Genomic DNA, 18,962 nt, shown 5'->3' with positions numbered 1-18,962 from the left:
TATTCTACCCTGGTGTCGAAATCATTTCTCATCTGGACTGCTTTTCGATGCTTTTCAGGGTCCAGCGCTTCGCTATGCTGCAGTTCCTGGACTTTCACGAGAAGCTGCTGGACGCGCTTTGCCGGCAGAGGGGGGGCAGCCCGACCACGGAGCACAGCCAGAGCCTCATCCTGGACATTCTGTGCTGGCTGGCCGGGGTTTTCTCCAACGGCTCCTGGAAGTAAGATTCCATTTCCAGCCCTGTTCAGGACATCCGGGTCACACGTTTCCTCCACTTTGACAGTTCTTTTTTTTTTATGTGTGATTTGCATTTGAACTTCTCTTTAGCTTAAGAGAAGGAAAGGCGGGCCTGCTGGCAAAAACCCGGACGAGGCTGACGGACATCGTCCGGATGTGTTTCTTCGAGGCCGGCCGGAGCATAGCGCACAAATGTTCTCGCTTTCTCGCACTTTGCATCAGGTAAGAGAAATGGTTGACTTCTCCTACGTTTCTAAAGACGGCATCCTTTTATAGAGATTCTGATGAGCGTTTTGTTCTGCTGTAGCAACGGGAAGGGTGACCCGAGCCAGCAGGGCATCGGCGTCAGTCTGCTGAAGGCTCTGCTGGACAACATGCCTTATTTACCTGCAGCAGCGACGGGTGGTGAGTAACCCGAACCGCCTCGGACCTCGCACCTTTCCTTCGCCGCCTCGGCGCTGATCCTCGGACCGTTCCCGCGTCTGCGTTCAGGCTCCGTGTTCTGGTACTTTGTGTTGCTGAACTACGTGAAGGAGGAGGACCTCGCGGCCTGCAGCACCACCTGCGCCTCCCTGCTCACCGCCATCTCTCGTCAGCTGCAGGACCGGCTCACCCCGCTGGAAGCTCTGCTTCAGACCAGGTCCGATTCAGATCAGGAGTCCAGGCTGGTGGTTTCTATTTGCGTCCTTCAGTTTTACTAATCTGGGCTATTCGCTCACACGGCCTTCCCCGACTTCCAGGTATGGCCTGTACAGCTCTCCGTTCGACCCGGTGCTTTTTGACCTGGAAGTCAGCGGTTCCTCCTGTAAGAACGCCTTCAACAGCAGCGTTGGAGTCCAGTCGGATGAGATCGACCTCTCTGATATTCTCTCAGGTATCGGCGGTGCTCTGATCGTCATCTTGTCTGTTTTTACCCTTTTTGATTCCACTATTTTGGTGCAATAAAGTCTTGAAGGGAAATACCTGAATTAAAATGGATGTAACCTCTGGACCATTTCTGACGCATGAATGATGCTCCGGGTTAATAAGGAAGCTTTTTTATTTAACGGTTTGATATATTTCATTGATCGCAGTCCGCATATTTCTTTTGCTAATTCAGCATAAATATTTCTGAAGCTGAAAACATCAAAATGCTTAACGTTGACGCTCCTGATTCTTCGTGGTTAGCGCGGTTTTGACCCGGTTACGCGCAATAAAAAATAAAAACAAATTTGGACAATGTTAGAAATGGTCCTGAACATTTGTGTCTGTCTTTTTGCACTTCGGTTTCCTGCAGGCAACGGAAAAGTGAGCAGCTGTGCGGCGGCAGAGGGAAGCTTCACGGCGCTGACGGGACTGCTGGAGGTGGAGCCTCTGCGGTTTACGTGCATCTCCACTAGCGACGGAACGCGGGTGGAGCGGGACGACGCCAGCATGTTTACTGGTAAACGGTTCTCTTCTTTCCTTTTGTTTGTCTACCATTTTGGTAGTTTGTCTGAACTTGTGCCCCTGGACCCCCCCCCCAGTGAGTACGTTTGGCGTGACGCCTGCCGTGGGCGGCCTGTCGACGGGGGCGGTCGGCGAGACGTCGACGGCGCTGAGCTCCGCGGCGCAGGTGGCTCTCCAGTCGCTGTCCCACGCCATGGTGTCCGCAGAGCAGCAGCTGCAGGTCCTGCAGGAGAAACAGCAGCAGCTGCTGAAGCTGCAGCAGCAGGTGAAAGTCGCAGCGGGGGTTTCACCTCCGTGTTCCGCTGCGGGAGAAAAGCATTTGGACACGATGGAGTCTGATTGTTTTTTGCTAAATTAAATGTACAAGCCTGGAGTTATTCTTTATGATTGCTTCGTTCGTCCTGATGAAGATGATGATCAATATTTGCTGGTTGAACATGAACAGGATCATTTCTAGTTGAGTTATTCTACCATTATAATACCAGTGTTTATTTTTTTATCTCTCTTTTCACGTCTCCTCTCTGCTGAGACCAGAAGGCCAAGCTTGAGGCCAAACTGCACCAGACCACCTCTGCAGCCGCCGTCTCCTCCGGCGCGGGGCCCATCCACAACTCCGTGCCGTCCAACTCCTCGTCTTCGCCGGCCTTCTTCATTCACCCCTCCGACGTCATCCCGCCCACGCCCAAAACGACGCCCCTCTTCATGACCCCTCCCCTCACGCCGCCCAACGAAGCGGTGTCGGCGGCGTTTAGCGCCGAGCTGGCCCACCTGTTCCCCGGCTCCATAATGGAACCCGGGCCCGTGAACCTCGCGGCGCACCACAAGAGCACGCAGAAAGCCAGGCCGGTTAGTCAGACGAGAGAAGCTTTATGTTCAGCCGAGCCTCCTGTTGCTGTAAAGTCCAGCAGGTAGAACTTTGGACTCGTCTTTTTCTCTCTGCTGCAGAGCCCGATGGGCAGCGGCTTGGCTTTGGCCATTTCCCAGGCGTCCCACTTCCTGCAGCCCCCCCCACACCAGTCCATCATCATAGAGCGGATGCACTCTGGTATGTCGCGCAGCCATAATTCATACGACCCACGTCTCCGGTGCTCGAGTGTGTTTATTTAAACATTTGTAAAGATGGGTGTGTCCAAAGTAAAGTCGCCGTTTCCTCCCAGGAGCTCGCCGCTTCGTCACGCTGGACTTCGGCCGTCCCGTCCTGCTGACCGACGCCCTGATCCCGACCTGCGGCGACCTGGCCTCTCTATCCATCGACATCTGGACGCTGGGGGAGGAGGTGGACGGCCGCAGGCTGGTGGTGGCCACCGACATTAGCACCCATTCGCTCATCCTACACGACCTCCTGCCTCCACCTGTCTGCAGGTTCATGAAGGTCGGTTCGTTGTCGGGTGTTGCACGGTGCAAGATAATAAGCATGTCTGGCTAAATATCACACAAGTATGACACGTATACGTAGAGAAAAATACATTTACTACTCGTAGATCACTGTGATTGGACGTTACGGAAGCACGAACGCTCGGGCGAAGATCCCGTTGGGCTTCTACTACGGCCACACTTACATTCTGCCTTGGGAGAGCGACCTGAAGTTAATGCACAATCCTCTCCGGGGAGAGAGCGAGGCGGCCCGTCAACCAGACGTGGAGCAGCACTTAGCCATGATGGTGGCCCTGCAAGAAGACATCCAGTGCAGGTATGACTTCAATAAAATCACACTAGTGTGTGCGTGAAAAGAAATGAAGCCCAAATGCAGGATACATTTTTATCCAATCTCATTGTGTATTTATTTCACCAGGTACAATCTAGCTTGCCATCGGCTGGAGACCCTCCTGCAGAACATCGACCTGCCGCCTCTCAACAGCGCCAACAACGCCCAGTACTTCTTGCGAAAGCCGGACAAGGTGGTGGAGGAGGACCAGCGCGTGTTCTCCGCGTACCAGGACTGCATCCAGCTGCAGCTGCAGCTCAACCTGGCTCACCACGCTGTCCAGCGCCTGCGCGTGTCGCTGGGCGCCAACCGCAAGTCGCTCCTCGCGGCGGAGGCGCCGGGGACCCAGGAGCTGGTGCACGGCTCCTCGACGGAGCAGCTGAGGACCATCATCCGCTACCTGCTGGACACGCTGCTCAGCCTCCTGCACGCCAACAACGGTGAGCTTTTCTCCGCCGGTCCACGACGCGTCGTTTCTGAGCCGGATCCCCTTCGTTCATTCAGTCGTCTGCGTTACCTCCAGGCCACTCGGTGCCCTCCGTGCTCCAAAGCACCTTCCACGCCGAGGCCTGCGAGGAGCTCTTCAAACACCTCTGCATCAGCGGGACGCCAAAGATTCGTCTTCACGCCGGCCTGTTGCTGGTGCAGCTCTGCGGCGGTGAGCGCTGGTGGGGTCAGTTCCTCTCCAACGTGCTGCAGGAGCTCTACAACTCGGAACAGCTGCTCATATTCCCCCAGGACAGGTGAGGCCTCCGGATTAGAATGTCCCTCTCCACATCTCCCAGGTCGCCCTACGTTTATGTTAACCTCAATTATTCTCCATTTGGTCTCATCCTAGGGTCTTTATGCTGCTCTCCTGCATTGGCCAAAGGTCCTTGAGTAACAGTGGCGTGCTGGAGGGCCTCCTGAACCTTCTGGACCGCCTGCTGTCCCCGCTGCAGCAGCCGCAAGCTGCCGCCCAGAGCAGGACCGAAGGTAGAGAGACTCTTTACCACCCCGAAGCTCTCCGGACACGCCGGGATCGACTCTGACCTGCCGACTGTTGGTGTGTCTGTGGTTTCACAGGTGTGTTGGACATCCCCATGATCAGCTGGGTGGTGATGCTGGTTTCCAGGCTGTTGGACTACGTAGCCAACATAGAAGACGAGGCGTCAGGTGGGAAGAAGCACATGGGAGGAAAAGAGCGGGAGAGATCTTTCACAGGTATTTGAACCGCGTTGATATTTGAGCCTTTTCGGGTTGAAACCGTTCAGATCATCTGCTCTGCTCCGGTTGGAACTCTTTGTCGCTTCGTCGTTCAGGTATTCAGTGGAGCTTCATCAACAACAGCCTTCAGTCTCAGAACTACAGCCGATCGGCTAAAGGCAGCAGCAGCCTGGATCGACTCTACTCCCGCAAGATCCGCAAGCAGCTGGTCCACCACAAGCAGGTAAATGTCTCTAATTCAGACACTTCAAAGGCCAGACCCCCCCCTCCCGACGGGGATCTAGTGCCCCTCCCATTATGCAGGTGTCTCGAAGCGGGGCTGCGTGAAATGGACGGAGGCTTTTTTCCCGGTGCTTTTATTGATCATGTCCCTTTTTTTTATTGCAGCAGTTAAATCTGTTGAAAGCCAAACAGAAAGCTTTGGTGGAGCAGATCGAGAAGGAGAAGATTCAGAGCAACAAAGGCTCCTCCTACAAACTGCTGGTCGAACAGGCCAAGCTCAAACAGGCCACATCGAAGGTGAGTTCCCCTCAATCCCAGGCACGTGACAGAAGGACCCGGGGAGGTTTTATGTTCGCGTCCCTCCCTCCCTCCCTCCAGCACTTTAAAGATCTGATCCGTCTCCGGCGGACGGCCGAATGGCCCCGGTCCACGTTGGACACGGAGTCCCCCACAGCCAAAGAAACCCCCGAGGTGGAGCCTCTGCCCTTCACGCTGTCCCACGAGCGCTGCATCTCCGTGGTGCAGAAGCTCGCCCTCTTCCTGCTCTCCATGGACTTCACCTGCCACGCCGATCTGCTGCTCTTCGTCTGCAAGGTATCTGATACTGGCAGACGGACTTCTTCAATAAATTAAGCTCCATTAAAACCTTTGTTGTTGTTTATTTCTCCCTTCCTCCAGGTTCTCGCGAGGATAGCCAACGCCACGAGACCCACAATCCACCTGTGTGAGGTGGTGTCTGAGCAGCAACTGGAGCGCCTCCTGCTCCTGCTTGTGGGGACTGACTTCAACCGCGGGGACATCTCCTGGGGGGGTGCCTGGGCACAGTACTCCCTCACGTGCATGCTGCAGGACATTCTGGCAGGTGCGTTGAGAGTGCTCGACTTACCTCACGGCTGTAGGGAAACCCGCGCACGCGTGGATTAACGGAACGCGCGCCGGATTGTCGTCCAGGCGAACTGCTGTCTCCCGACCCGTTGGATGTCCTGAGCGAGGTGGTGGTCGGCGAGGAGGCGGGGGCGTCATCGTCCGCGGTGGCGCCCGATCCGGACGACTCCCTCCCGCAGGCGCAGTCCGTCCCCCTGGTAGAGAGCATCGACGAGGCGTTGGTGCCCGACATCATCGCAGGTACAACCGGGACCTCCTCGGTATTTCAGAGTGCGGGGGGGGCATCGCTGTTCGCTCCGAGAGACTATTATGGGGTTGAAGGAGCTAATGTTAGCATCGGCGCTAAAGGGATAAGCCGCTTGTCTTGTTTCATGTCCTCTTAGTCTGCTTGGCTATGTTACAGCTGTTTTCGTTATCCAAAGGTGCTCCACCTCTGTCATCTTTGGAAAAAGATAAAGACATAGACTTTGACTTGCTACAAGACCTGATGGATGTTGATATTGATCCTTTAGATATTGATTTGGAAAAGGATCCACTTGCTGCCAAGGTGTTTAAGGTACGTTGACGCCGCCATCCTATTTTTCTGTTTCGTTGTTGCCTCCGCCGAAGTGATTGTGTTTTCGCCTGCGTAGTCCGTCTGTTAGCAAGATGACGCCGAAGGTTATGGACGGATCTCGATCACATTTGTTCTAGATGAAACGCTGCGTCGTCTGTGCTGCAGCGTTTCTCCACTCTTTGTTTCAGCAGCCTGATTCAGATGGGCCTCTTTACCAGTGAGCCATTAAACATTAATTTAGAAGCCAATGTTAGCAAAAGAGAGCTAAGAGCTTTAACTTCATGCTGTTGTACCTTTTTTTTTGTTGTTAGCTAAATAAACTGAAGGAGCACAGAGACTAAAGTTGAAAATGATGATTTAAAAAATAATAGTTTTTACTGAACTGAAACGCCAACGTTCATGTTCATGTTTCTGATCCCTCTCTTCCCGTGTCTGTTCTCAGCCTATAAGCAGCACCTGGTATGACTACTGGGGTGCGGACTATGGAACTTATGGGTACAACCCTTACATCGGAGGGGTCGGCATCCCAGTGTCCAAACCCCCAGTCGCTGCTGAAAAGCCCGGGTCGCAGGCTCTGTCTGTCTCCGTGTCGCAGGGTGAGCAGAGGCTGGGCTTTTCCGGGGCTCTTCCCGGTGTCCCCGAAGTCCAGCTAACGGTTGTCCTTTTGTGATTGACAGCACTAGATGCCCGGTTGGAAGTGGGCCTGGAGCAGCAGGCTGAACTGATGCTCAAAATGATGGCGACCCTCCAGGCCGACTCCATCCTGCAGGCCCTCACCTCAAGCTCGTCCACAGGTGACCGGAGGCCAAACGGCTATTCCTCTTGTCGCTGTTGGGTTGTGTGCTGAAAGACTTGCTCGTCTGACTTTCAGTGAGCCCGGCGCCGAACGGGACCGATGACTCCCTGCTGAGGGCGCTCCACGGAGGCGGCTCGCCTCCGGGCAGCAGCCTGGTCGCCCAGCCCTCTTCCATCCACATGCTGAGCGCCTGCTTCAACAAGCTCTTCTCCATGCTGCAGGTCCACCACGTCCAGGTCGGCACGGCACGGCACCGGGTCAGACATCTAGCGTCCGGCTGCGTAGACTCAATGAGGTCAATGATGGAAGTCCCTTTTTGTTTGCGTTTAGCTGGAGTCTCTCCTGCAGCTCTGGTTGACGCTCAGCCTCAACACGTGCTCCGGTGGCACCGAAGACGGCGGATCGGACATCTTCTTATTCAACGCCAGCCGAGTGCCCACCATCCCCCTCAACCAAGGTCAGCCTCGAACTTTACCGTTTCACGCCGTTCAACGCTCTCACTCAACGTAGATCCTGTTTTGTGTACGTACCCAGCATCCATTAGCAGCTTCCTCACGGTGCTGGCGTGGTACCCCAACGCCTCCCTGAGAACCTGGTGCCTGGTGCTGCACTCGCTCGCCCTGATGACCAACATGCCGGTCTGCGGTCAGTCCTCATCGAGACTTCACAAAGTCACTTTGCGGTTTGTTTGTTTTTTTTTGCCGCCGTAACTTTTCCGCGTTCTGCGTTTGTACTTCCAGCCCCCAACGCCGGGATGAACTGTCAGGAAAGCACGGCGCAGCAAATGGTGTCCGATCCCACCTTGGTGCACGTCCTCGTCCGCTTCCTGTCCGGCAGCAGCACCAACGGCATGAGCCAGCACAGCTCTCAGGTGGGACCCACCGCCACCCAGGCCATGCACGAGTTCCTGAGCCGCCTGCAGGTCCACCTCTCCCCCGCCTGTCCGCAGATGTTCAGCGAGTTCCTGCTCAAACTCATGCACATCCTGTCCACGGAGAGGTAAGCCGAGGCTGCAAGAGCAAGTCGATGTTTTCGGTCTGAAACTAAACGGATGCGTCGTCCTGAACGCTTCAGGGGTCCGTTCCAGTCGGGCCAGGGTCCTCTGGACGCGCAGGTGAAGCTGCTGGAGTTCACGTTGGAACAGAACTTCGAGGTGGTGTCGGTGGCCACCATCTCCTCCGTCATCGAGTCCATCACGTTCCTGGTTCACCACTACATCACCTGCTCCGACAAGCTGGTCTCTCGCAGTGGCTCGGACAGCTCCGTGGGGGCCCGGGCGTGTTTCGGGGGCCTGTTCGCCAACATCATCCGGCCAGGGGACGCGAAGGCGGTTTGCGGGGAGACCACGCGCGACCAGCTGATGTTCGACCTCATCAAGCTGGTCAACGCGCTGGTGCAGCTGCCGCTGTCGGGCGACCGGGAGTTCAGCGGGAGGCTGCCGCCGCTCGGGGGCGGGGCGGCCGACAGCAGCGTGTCCGACGAGGAGAAGGTCTGCGGCAGCAAGGAAAGCATGGCGGGCGGGTCGGCGTCCAGTCAGGGTCCTCCCGCCGGCGTGGCCGACCTGGTGTTGGCAAATCAACAGATTATGAGCCAGATCTTGTCCGCCCTGGGTCAGTGCAACAGCAGCGCCATGGCCATGATCATCGGTAAGATGGAGTCCAGCGTTTTATCTCTGTCTCCCGCGGCGCTCCCGTCTAACGGCGCTCCGTCCGTCTCTTCCGCAGGAGCCAGCGGCCTCCATTTGACGAAGCATGAAAACTTCCACGGCGGTCTGGACGCCATCTCGGTGGGCGACGGCCTCTTCACCATCCTCACCACCCTCAGCAAGAGGGCCACCTCGGTCCAGGTCATGCTGCAGCCCATCCTCACCTATATGGCGTGCGGCTACATGGGAAGACAGGTGAGCGAAGCGCGTTTGCTTCGGCCTTTGAATCGCAGTGCGACGACTAAAGGTTCATTTCCCCTTTTTATTTTTTTCCCGCAGGGCTCTCTTTCCACCTGTCAGCTGTCGGAGCCGCTTCTGTGGTTCATCCTGAGAGTGTTGGACACCAGCGAGGCGCTGAAGGCCTTTCATGAGATGGGTCGGTTCACACGCGTTGCACCATGCACCATGCACCATGCGCCATGCGCCGTCCTCCGAGCAAGTCCAGAAGTTTTTGTTTTATGCATATTGCAGCCTCAAAAACAAATCCTGCTGGAACTCTTGCTGGGAACGGCTACCATTTGGATCATGTGGGCCACAGTGTTTTTGGTCAATTTGATTAATTGAGAAACTTGACCCCCCCCCCCCCACCCCCCCCCCCAGGTGGCGTGCAGTTGATCTGCAACAACATGGTGACCAGCACCCGGGCCATCGTGAACACGGCTCATTCGGGTCCTGGAAAGGCGTCGGACGGCAACCTGAAATCCAGAGTGATGACATCAGAGCCGGATAACGCCGAAGGACTCCACAACTTCGCTCCCTTGGGTACTTTCCGTTACTTTTAACCCACGTCGCACTAATTAAAACCTTCTTCATGCATCCTAGAGCTGAATGACCTTTTCTTTGGGGGGGGGGGTCCTTTCCCAGGCACCATCACGTCCAGCAGCCCCACAGCGCAGCCGGCGGAGGTCCTCCTCCAAGCCACGCCGCCCCACCGGCGGGCCCGCTCGGCTGCCTGGTCCTACATCTTCCTGCCGGAGGAGGCCTGGTGCGACCTCACCATCCACCTTCCAGCGGCCGTGCTGCTGAAGGAGCTGCACATCCAGCCGCACCTCGCCTCCCTCGCCAGTGAGTGGCGCCCAGATTTAGTCCCTCTTTCGTTACGGACGGAAGTTAATTTGCTGCGCCGCCCCCTTCCCTCCTGCCACTCAGCCTGCCCCTCGTCGGTCTCCGTGGAGATCAGCGCCGACGGGGTCAACATGTTGCCCCTCTCCACGCCGGTCATCACCAGCGGCCTGACGTACATCAAAATCCAGCTGGTGAAGGCGGAGGTCGCGTCGGCCGTTTGCCTGAGGCTGCACCGCCCCCGCGACGCCAGCACCCTGGGGCTGTCTCAGATCAAACTTCTGGGGCTGACGGCGTTCGGCAACACGTCCTCTGCTACCGTCAACAACCCGTTCCTGCCCTCCGAGGACCAGGTGTCGAAAACCAGGTACCGCGAAGCCGATCCGGGATTTCCTGCGTTTCTATTTTACGCCCGTCGTCGTAAACTTCGTCCTCCTTACCCCCCCCCCGCGCAGCATCGGGTGGCTCCGCCTCCTCCATCACTGTCTGACCCACGTCGGTGACCTCGAGGCCACGATGGCGAGCGCCGCCGCCCCCACCGCCAACCTGCTGCAGACGTGCGCCGCCTTGCTCATGTCGCCCTACTGCGGCATGCACTCGCCCAACATCGAAGCCGTGCTGGTGAAGATCGGCCTGCAGTCCACTCGCATCGGGCTGAAGCTCATCGACATTCTGCTGAGGAACTGCGCCGCCTCCGGCACCGACCCGGCCAGTGAGTCGCGTTACCGTCGGGGTCGGCAGTGAGTGCTTGGGTTTCGAAAAAACGTCTTTAGACGTCAATGGCACTCAAAGAGTTCATTTCAATTCAGGAGCTAGCGTGGCGCTGAATAGAGGTCGCACCGCCGTCAAGGCCAAACTCTCGTTCGACCCTCCCCTCCACTCAGTTTCCTGGAAACGTGTGCAGCGATTTTTACATAATTGTGGAAAATTTTGACGAAAAATGACGAAATGTAAAAGAGCAAAAGCAAACGATGTCTTTATCTGGCATCGCACCGAAATGTAACGGGTTTGTTTTCTGGCCAGACACTGGTTTTGTGCAGGACCTTATTTTCCTCTCTGCGCCCGTCTCTGTAGATCTGAACAGTCCTCTGCTGTTTGGACGGCTGAACGGCCTCTCTTCGGACTCCACCATCGACATTCTGTACCAGATGGGCACCACGCAAGACCCCGGAACCAAAGACCGGTACGTCGTCTGTTTCTGTTCTCTACTGTCGGGTTAAAGTTTGCAGAGGAACTCGAATCAATTCCTGTCAACACGTGGACGTCTGACTCCGGCTTATAAATATGAAAGGAGCAAATCGGAAAGAAGAGTTTATAGAATTTCCGGGAATTGTTCAAGCCCCAATTGGCGCATTCACGCCGATCTCAGGGATACCCGACCCGGACAAGGTGAGACGCAATAAGACGAGAGCGGTTACTGACGAAACGTATGTCGTCAAGGTGATTTCCCAGACGGACTAACGAGCCGTCCTCTCGCTCTCCTTGTCATCTCTTGCTGTCGTACGCTCGTTGCATATCAATCTGAGAGATGTTGAGCACCATGTAACGAGTCTAATGCAGTTTGTTCTGGATCGTAACCCCCCCCCCCCAGGATCCAGGCTCTCCTCCAGTGGGTCCACGACTCTTCGCGGGTGGCGGCTCACAAGGCGATGGGCCCCGTGGGCTACGCCGGCGCCTGCCCCGGCTCCTCCTCCTCCTCTTCGAGGGAGTACGGCCTCCTCATGCCGTCTCCGTCCCACCTTCACTGCGTGGCGGCCGTCCTGTGGCACAGCTACGAGCTGCCGGTTGACTACGACCTGCATGCCTTGCTCGACAGAGAGCTCTTTGAGTCAGTGGCCGTCCTTTAGCTTTCACAGTGCCAAACGTCGGGGCACGTCTTCCCTTTGAGAGATGATTGATTTGACGAGCGCCGCTCTCCCCCCCCTCCCCCCCCCAGGCTGCTGTACGACTGGTCCATGTCGTTGCCGTGCAACATGGTGCTGAAGAAAGCCGTGGACAGCTTGCTGTGCGCCATGTGCCACATCCACCCGAGCTACTTCTCCCTGCTCATGTCCTGGATGGGCGTCGTGTCGGCCCCCGCCACCAGCCGCTCCGAAGCCCAGCGCCAGCGCCTCGCCATGACCGACGACGGCAAGAAGCAGCACGACGCCGACGCCGACTCCGACTCCAACGCTTCGGGGCTCACGGACGACTCCAAGCACGCGAGGCCGCCCGTCAGCTTGTCGGAGTCCCAGTTAACCACGCTGGCCGCCGCTTCCCAGTCTCCAGAGGCCATCGACCAGCTGCTGGACTCGGGCCTGCCCTCGCTGCTGGTCCGCAACCTGGCCCAGTTCTGTGCCGGCGTCCTGGCCGGCGCCGACCTGCCCCTGCCCGCCGCCCTGGCCGATAGACGGCACCACCCCCTCTACTACCACTCGTCCCCGCACAGTCGGCCGCCGTTGGCCGCAGAGCTGGCTGCCCCGGTGCTTCGCTTCCTGACTGAAGTCGGCACCAGCCACGCCATGAAGGACTGGCTCGGCGGCCCGGAGGTCAACCCCCTGTGGACGGCGCTGCTTTTCCTGCTTTGCCATTCCAGCGCGAGCGCCGGTGCCAACGCAGGCTGTCGGGCTCTGGGTTCTGGGCCGACGGCAGGTCTCCCTCCTTCCCAGCCTCAACCGTCGGGATCGCGCTTCTCCTTGGCCTCGTCCGGGCAGGCGGGGGGTCTCACCACCCAGCAGAGGACCGCTCTGGAGAACGCCACCGTCGCCTTCTTCCTGCAGTGCATCTCCTGCCACCCAAACAACCAGCGGCTCATGGCGCAGGTCAGCCCGGTTTCTCTCTCGACCGCAGGGATTGGAACCATTTATCGATATGGATTTGTTCTTTTATTCATCGAGGCTTATATTTTGCGGCTCCAGGTCCTCTGCGAGCTTTTCCAGTCGGCGCCCCAGCGAGGTAACGTCCCGATATCTGGAAACATTTCGGGTTTCATTCGGCGGCTCTTCCTGCAGCTCATGTTGGAGGATGAGAAGGTCTCCGTCTTCCTGCAGTCGCCGTGTCCGGTGGGTAATTTTCATCAGATGAGGCCATAGCTGGTCGTAACGGCCGTGTAGAATATATCGTTTCTATCTCCTGCCACTAGGAGGCAGTGCAGCGATATGAAGCTGAAGTGCTTCCTGTCTGTCTGCCTCACATCATTTGTTCTCAGGGATGCCTTTATTCTTCACATTTTAGGCAGATCAGTGATTGTTTGACACAAAAGAGTGTCTCTAACGTGACATCGATCGTCTTTTCCTTTTCAGTTGTACAAAGGACGCATCAACGCCACGAGCCACATGATCCAGCATCCCATGTACGGAGCGGGACACAAGTACCGCACCCTGCACCTGCCCATCTCCACCACGCTGGCGGAGGTCCTGGACCGGGTGTCCGGTATGCGTTAGAACGGCCAAAGGGGGGGAGGGGAGGTGGGGGGGGGGGGGGTCGCGCCACATCGCTGGGATGACGAGTCGTGCTTTTGCCTCGGCGAGTTCAATCCGGTTTGACGTTTGCGTTCACGGTTTGGGGTAGCAGACGGCGTCGTCCCGCCGATGACTCCGCCCCGCTCTGTTTTGGCTCCGGTCGATTCGAGTGGAACCGCATATTGCCGACCTGACGGTGCGTTTGTCCAAACAGACACGCCCAGCATTACAGCCAAGCTGATCAATGAGCAGAAGGAGGACAAGGAGAAGAAGAACCACGAGGAGAAGGAGAAGATGAAAGCAGACAGCGGCTTCCAGGACAACTATAGTGTTGTTGTGGCCTCAGGTAATTGGCCTAGACTCCCACTATGCCCACGCCAGGGACTGACGCTGACTGATTACTCTCCAATGGAGGCTCTAGTCCTGTTTGGAAGTGGAATGCAAGCTGCGTTGTTCCAAAGCGAGTGAACGAAGCCACATTTTAGAATCGCAGTCTCATTTCGAACGCCAACGTTTGGGCTCTGATCAGAAACACCGATGAACCGGTATTTCTTTTTCTGTCGTGTGTTTCTACGTCGTTCGTCTCTGCCTTCAGGCTTGAAGTCGCAGTCGAAGCGAGCTCTTTCGACGCCTCCCCGGCCCCCCTCAAGGAGGGGTCGCGTGATGAGCGACAAGTTGACGGCTTCATCCGGTGTGGACCCCTCGTCCAAAACCATCAGCGTGCCGGTCTTCCACCTCTACCACAAGCTGCTTCCAGGTACGACGTGCACGAGTCCCAAATTCTCGTGAAGTGGTCCAGATCAAGGGGAAAAATCCAGCTTGATCTGGTTCGACTTGTCATTTAGATTTTGGAGTCTTGCTGTAACTATCTGAAGATGGGAGTCTCAAAACGACACCTACCAGTCTTCAATCGAGCTAATGCTAACATGCTAGCTCGGAGAGGCGGCTCTTAAACGGCTCGGAGTCCTGTGCATGAATTTGCTTTTGCTCCCCCCTCCACTAGGTCAACCTCTTCCACCTGAGATGACCCTGGCCCAACTACTGACCCTCCTGTACGAGCGGAAGCTGCCGCAGGGCTACCAGTCCATCAACCTGACGGTCAAGCTGGGCTCGAAGGTCATCTCTGACCCTGGCCTTTCCAAGACCGACTCCTTCAAGAGGCTACGCACCGAGAAAGGTACCGGAGATCTCAAAGTGTTCTCATTGATTATGCAGCACGGGACCATCGTCCCAACTGTCCGGTGCAGGTCCAGTCTGATCTGGATTCACGTCTCCTGCTTTATTGAGGGTCAGCAGTTAGTTTCATGGCTGCTTTCTGGCGTCTCTTCTGGCAGAAGTGAATGTTTCGAGCCGGTCCTGCATCAACGGGAGCCTTGGTTTGTGTCTCTGATGTCGAACTGCTGACTCCAACTTCTGGGTTCGCTATCCTTGAGCCGGCTATATTTGGCTCTTTTCACAGTCGTCAGGGTCAAAACGAGGTCGACAACGTTTCTTGATGCAGTGGTTGCTAATTCAATGTCATAGACATGACAATGGATTATATTTTCTTTGTCATATTTCCCCCCATCCTCTTTTGCACGTCTCCGTGTTTGGTTTGTTTAGAAGAATATTGCCACGCTGCTTCTCTGGGGGGCTCATTAACTCTTTGAGTGCCAGCCATTCTCAGCTCAGTTATGTGCCGAGTGCCCCAGTTTTCACGCATTTTCCACCTCAGAATATTCTGAGGGGCTTGGAGAAAAAGAAAAAAGAATATTCTTTACTATGACTATGCACACACCGAACGAAATGAAAGATTAAAGTCTCTTCTTTCATCACGGAAAAAAAGGTTATTGGTCATTGAAAAAAAGGCAGATTTCAATTTCGGGTTTGGCAGTGAACCTTTGGGTTAGAAAAAACGTCTTTAGACTTTAATGGCACTGGAAGAGTTAAATGTTTTGGGTGAAGGACGCCTGGACTTTTCCGTTGGCATAGCAATGAGTAAGTCGAGACTGAATTCGTCCCACTGTTACCATCAAAACCAAACGTTGCTTCTGACCTCTCCTCTTGTGGCAGAGAAGCGTGAGCATTTTGGGCCAGTTTGCTTCACGGCCTTTCTGTGAAACATGAAACGTGTTCATCTCGGTAGCTTTCCTTTGTACTGGCTGCCAGAATCAGCCCGGCAACCCCATGTTGTTCCCCAACCTTGACGTTCCAAAAATAAGCAGATACTGATTTACCACTTCCCGTCCAGTGTACTCTAATAAAGCCCCCCCCCCCCCGTTTTTAAACGTGCCCAGTGCTCAGACATTTGCCACTTGATGAGGTCAGTCATTATCTTTATTTAGCCAGTATGTCCTTCCTCTGTGCGGCTGCTGAATTCAGATTGCCTCGTTACGTGAGCCGTGACTTTTCATTTTCGGAGTGAATTTCCTGTCGGCTGAATATGTTTTATAAAGAAAGAACCAGCCATGGGTGCTATCTGCCAAAATCCACTCCCACCGTGTCTGGCACACGCTACATTTAGCTTAGCCCACCGTTCCCGAGAAGTGCTCCTCAAAAACCCGGGAGACTCGTATTACTGCGGCTTCCCAGGTGTAGACGTGTGAAAATCAATCTTCTCTGGCTATAAACCTGTCTTATTTGAAATATCACCCAAATTATTTATTCATACGAATTCTATTATTTGCATTTTTTTTTAAAATAAAAGCATTTTGTCTGCCTTTTTTGTACCGAAAATTGACCGAACCGAAATGACATTTTAGCGTGCCGTTACACCCCTAGTGGAAAAGATGCTTCTGCTGCATCCGATCCTTTTCCATCAATATTATTGGAGCTAATTTCTGAGTCCTTGGAGAACTCTTTGGAGTAGTCCGAGGACTCTCAGGAAACCTTTGTGGAATCATATCTTCTTTGCAAACAAACTGGCGTTCTCTTCTAAACAGCTCAGCTGATTAGTCGTCTGCTTCTGCGGCTGGTTTATGAAAGAGAATCAGAGAAGAGCTGTTAAATCCACCCACAGTCTAGCTGCCAAAATGACCCTCTTGTCCTTCTATAAAAAATCAACCATGCTCTAATCCTGTTTTGGAAGTCCGGACACGTTAATCTCTGAACGAAAGCCAAATCCCAGAGACGTTTAAATTCATCACCAAGAGAGTGTGTGGGTGCAAAAAAAAGATCAATGAATTATCTGCCCGATTTTCCTCTCTGTAAGTAAAGATGGATTACGTCTTTGGGGATGACCAATCAATCGACCAGATCTTACCAATAATAAATCTGCGTGGCCGTGACGTCACAATAAAACGCTGGCGTGTTATGCCTCGGTTTCGTTCGGGCCGTTTGATTTTGTCTTCGGCGCTACATTCTACACGTAAACAAGGACGTTAGGGCGGTGTTTAATTTCCTTGTTTTCATCAGCGCTTGGCACGTCCAAGGGTACGGCAACCGCAACGGCCGGCGTTCACGCCTGTTGATGGATGCAGCGGCGCCGGTGGAGACCGTCCGTGCCGATTGGAAGCTGTTACCGGCTCCTTTTCTTTTCCTCCTGCGCCTGATGGATAAATAGAAGTGCTTCGGAGTTGGACTGTAAAGCCTTCAGCTCCGCAACACCTCTCTGTATCTTCTTAGGCCAAGGGTTACCCAAGGTCACAAGTCAAATCCTGCAGAACCGGATCGGTAGCGGCCAAACAGTCAAAGCAGAACGTTTGAATCCTCTTTTCGGTGACGGTCCTCAACATTACATAACGAACGCACAATAAGTCCCGTGTTCAAACAGCCGGCGGTGCGTGAACGTACAACAGGCCCTCTCTGTGCTCTGCTTGCAGCCGATCACTGCGACCTGCTGAACAGCTGCCCCGAGGACGACGCCATGACGCCCGGCGACGACGGTCCGGACGCCGCCGCCGACGAGTCCCTGCTGGAGACCAACCCCATCCAGTCGCCGCTGCAGGTGTTCGCCGGCATGGGGGGGCTGGCCCTCATCGCCGAGAGGCTGCCCATGCTCTACCCTGATGTCATCCAGCAGGTGACGCGACGTCTTTGTGACATCTCGAAAGAAGTGAGGGGAAACGGTGCAGTTTGACAGGAGACGGTTTTTTAAGGTGGTATTATGACACTCGGTTTGACCGAGCCCACCTGGACGACCGTTTACCGACGGATCTGTCAGCAGGCGTCCTTAGAAAGGACATCCCAACATCTGCATCGGCCCCTAAATCCATTATTGATCAGGCTCTCGTCTGTAGCTCTGGAAATGCAAATAAGGAGGACCACGAGCCGGGGGGGGGCGTCAAACCGATCTTCCTCAGGTCGGGAAGGAACTTTAGTGCGTCCGACGCCGTGATGTCATTCGCTGAAAGAGCTATAAATTGTGCCAAATAGCTCTCTCCTTGATTAAGTGAGGCCGCCGCTGGCGCTTTTACTTTGAAGGTGTCATGTTGGACAGTGTCTCCTGTCCCGTTGTGCACAGGTCAGCCCCCCAGCGGTGCCCTCGGCCACGCAGGAGAAGCCCAAGGACAGTGACCAGTTTGAGTGGGTAACCATCGAGCAGTCGGGTGAGCTGGTGTACGAGGCGCCGGAGTCCATCGGCGCCGAGCCGCCGCCCATCAACAAGCAGCAGTCCCAGACGTCCTCGTCGGCGTCCTCGTCCTCCGTGCAGACCATGTCGCCCATCCCGGCGCACTCGCTGGCGGCTTTCGGCTTGTTCCTGCGCCTGCCGGGCTACGCCGAGGTGCTGCTGAAGGAGAGGAAGCACGCCCAGTGCCTGCTGCGCCTGGTGCTGGGCGTCACCGACGACGGCGAGGGCAGTAAGTCCCCCCCCCCGAACCTCGGCGCTTCACCTCTTTAACTAGACGGGTGCGTTTTTAAAAGAACCGCTCGGACCCGATGCGAAACTCGACCGTTACGCATTCACCGCCGCACCCGTCCAGGAAACGTTTCTCTCATCCGAGATGGAGACTTTGATTTAAAAGCGTATTGCCACGCCCTGATTCACTTTCGCGTTTCGGCGTCCTCTTAGGTCACATCCTGCAGTCTCCGTCGGCCAACGTTCTGCCCACGCTGCCGTTCCACGTCCTGCGATCGCTCTTCAGCAGCACTCCTCTGACCACCGACGACGGCGTGCTGCTCCGCCGCATGGCCCTGGAGATCGGCGCCATCCACCTCATCCTGGCCTGCCTGTCGGCCCTCAGCCACCACGCCCCCCGCAACCCCAACGCCGGCAGCAGCGCGTCCGAGGTGCGGCCCACAACACGCACGCACACACACACACGCACGCACGCACACACACGCACGCACGCACGCACACACGCACACACACACACGCACGCACGCACACACACGCACGCACGCAGAGTTGTGTTACGGGATGTAATGGAAACGCATCCGTCCCACGTTTGCTCCGATTGTCTCCGACACCTTCAGGGCAGCAGAACTTTTTAATTCCTCCCACTGTTTTCATCGGACTCTCCGTGATTCTGTAATAGATCTTGCCGCAGGATATTTCTCCCGGTTGTAAAATGTAAATTGGAAATCCGCACGCCTCCCCCGGCGCATTCGTTCATCGACGTGTTCCCGACTCCGCCAAACTCCGTCGCAGATCAGTCATTGCCGGCAGAGCCTCGGTGTTTGTTCCTCCCGCGGTAATACCTTATGGATTGCGCCCGTGTACAGGACGGCACGATCTGACGTTATTGATAGAAACGTTACTGATTATCAGTGTCTGATTGATCCGTCTGTCAACACGTTAT

General features: G+C 55.5%; 1 protein-coding gene across 1 annotated transcript in view; it reads left to right on the top strand.

Annotated features, from left to right (window-relative positions):
• The window catches only part of birc6 (baculoviral IAP repeat containing 6), a 42,223-nt gene that overhangs the window by 9,921 nt on the left and 13,340 nt on the right, over positions 1-18,962 (top strand). The window contains 45 exon segments of the mRNA XM_068741664.1: positions 59-220; positions 328-459; positions 545-642; positions 730-877; positions 978-1,111; positions 1,514-1,660; positions 1,743-1,930; positions 2,200-2,511; positions 2,611-2,710; positions 2,823-3,037; positions 3,147-3,355; positions 3,458-3,810; positions 3,894-4,113; positions 4,209-4,345; positions 4,436-4,573; positions 4,672-4,799; positions 4,964-5,095; positions 5,177-5,392; positions 5,477-5,660; positions 5,750-5,923; positions 6,106-6,239; positions 6,682-6,835; positions 6,917-7,033; positions 7,111-7,271; positions 7,366-7,492; positions 7,570-7,680; positions 7,776-8,034; positions 8,110-8,681; positions 8,760-8,935; positions 9,020-9,116; positions 9,341-9,502; positions 9,605-9,805; positions 9,890-10,169; positions 10,258-10,514; positions 10,877-10,985; positions 11,394-11,630; positions 11,739-12,603; positions 12,700-12,843; positions 13,084-13,213; positions 13,457-13,588; positions 13,838-13,999; positions 14,246-14,419; positions 17,043-17,242; positions 17,684-18,020; positions 18,233-18,450. Of these exon segments, the coding sequence (XP_068597765.1) occupies positions 59-220; positions 328-459; positions 545-642; positions 730-877; positions 978-1,111; positions 1,514-1,660; positions 1,743-1,930; positions 2,200-2,511; positions 2,611-2,710; positions 2,823-3,037; positions 3,147-3,355; positions 3,458-3,810; positions 3,894-4,113; positions 4,209-4,345; positions 4,436-4,573; positions 4,672-4,799; positions 4,964-5,095; positions 5,177-5,392; positions 5,477-5,660; positions 5,750-5,923; positions 6,106-6,239; positions 6,682-6,835; positions 6,917-7,033; positions 7,111-7,271; positions 7,366-7,492; positions 7,570-7,680; positions 7,776-8,034; positions 8,110-8,681; positions 8,760-8,935; positions 9,020-9,116; positions 9,341-9,502; positions 9,605-9,805; positions 9,890-10,169; positions 10,258-10,514; positions 10,877-10,985; positions 11,394-11,630; positions 11,739-12,603; positions 12,700-12,843; positions 13,084-13,213; positions 13,457-13,588; positions 13,838-13,999; positions 14,246-14,419; positions 17,043-17,242; positions 17,684-18,020; positions 18,233-18,450 (9,043 nt within the window).

This window comes from Brachionichthys hirsutus, chromosome 7 (assembly GCF_040956055.1).
Source record: "Brachionichthys hirsutus isolate HB-005 chromosome 7, CSIRO-AGI_Bhir_v1, whole genome shotgun sequence".
NCBI classification, from domain to species: domain Eukaryota; kingdom Metazoa; phylum Chordata; class Actinopteri; order Lophiiformes; family Brachionichthyidae; genus Brachionichthys; species Brachionichthys hirsutus.
Note: the sequence above shows the minus strand (reverse complement) of the source record. Positions and strands in the feature narration are given on the sequence as shown.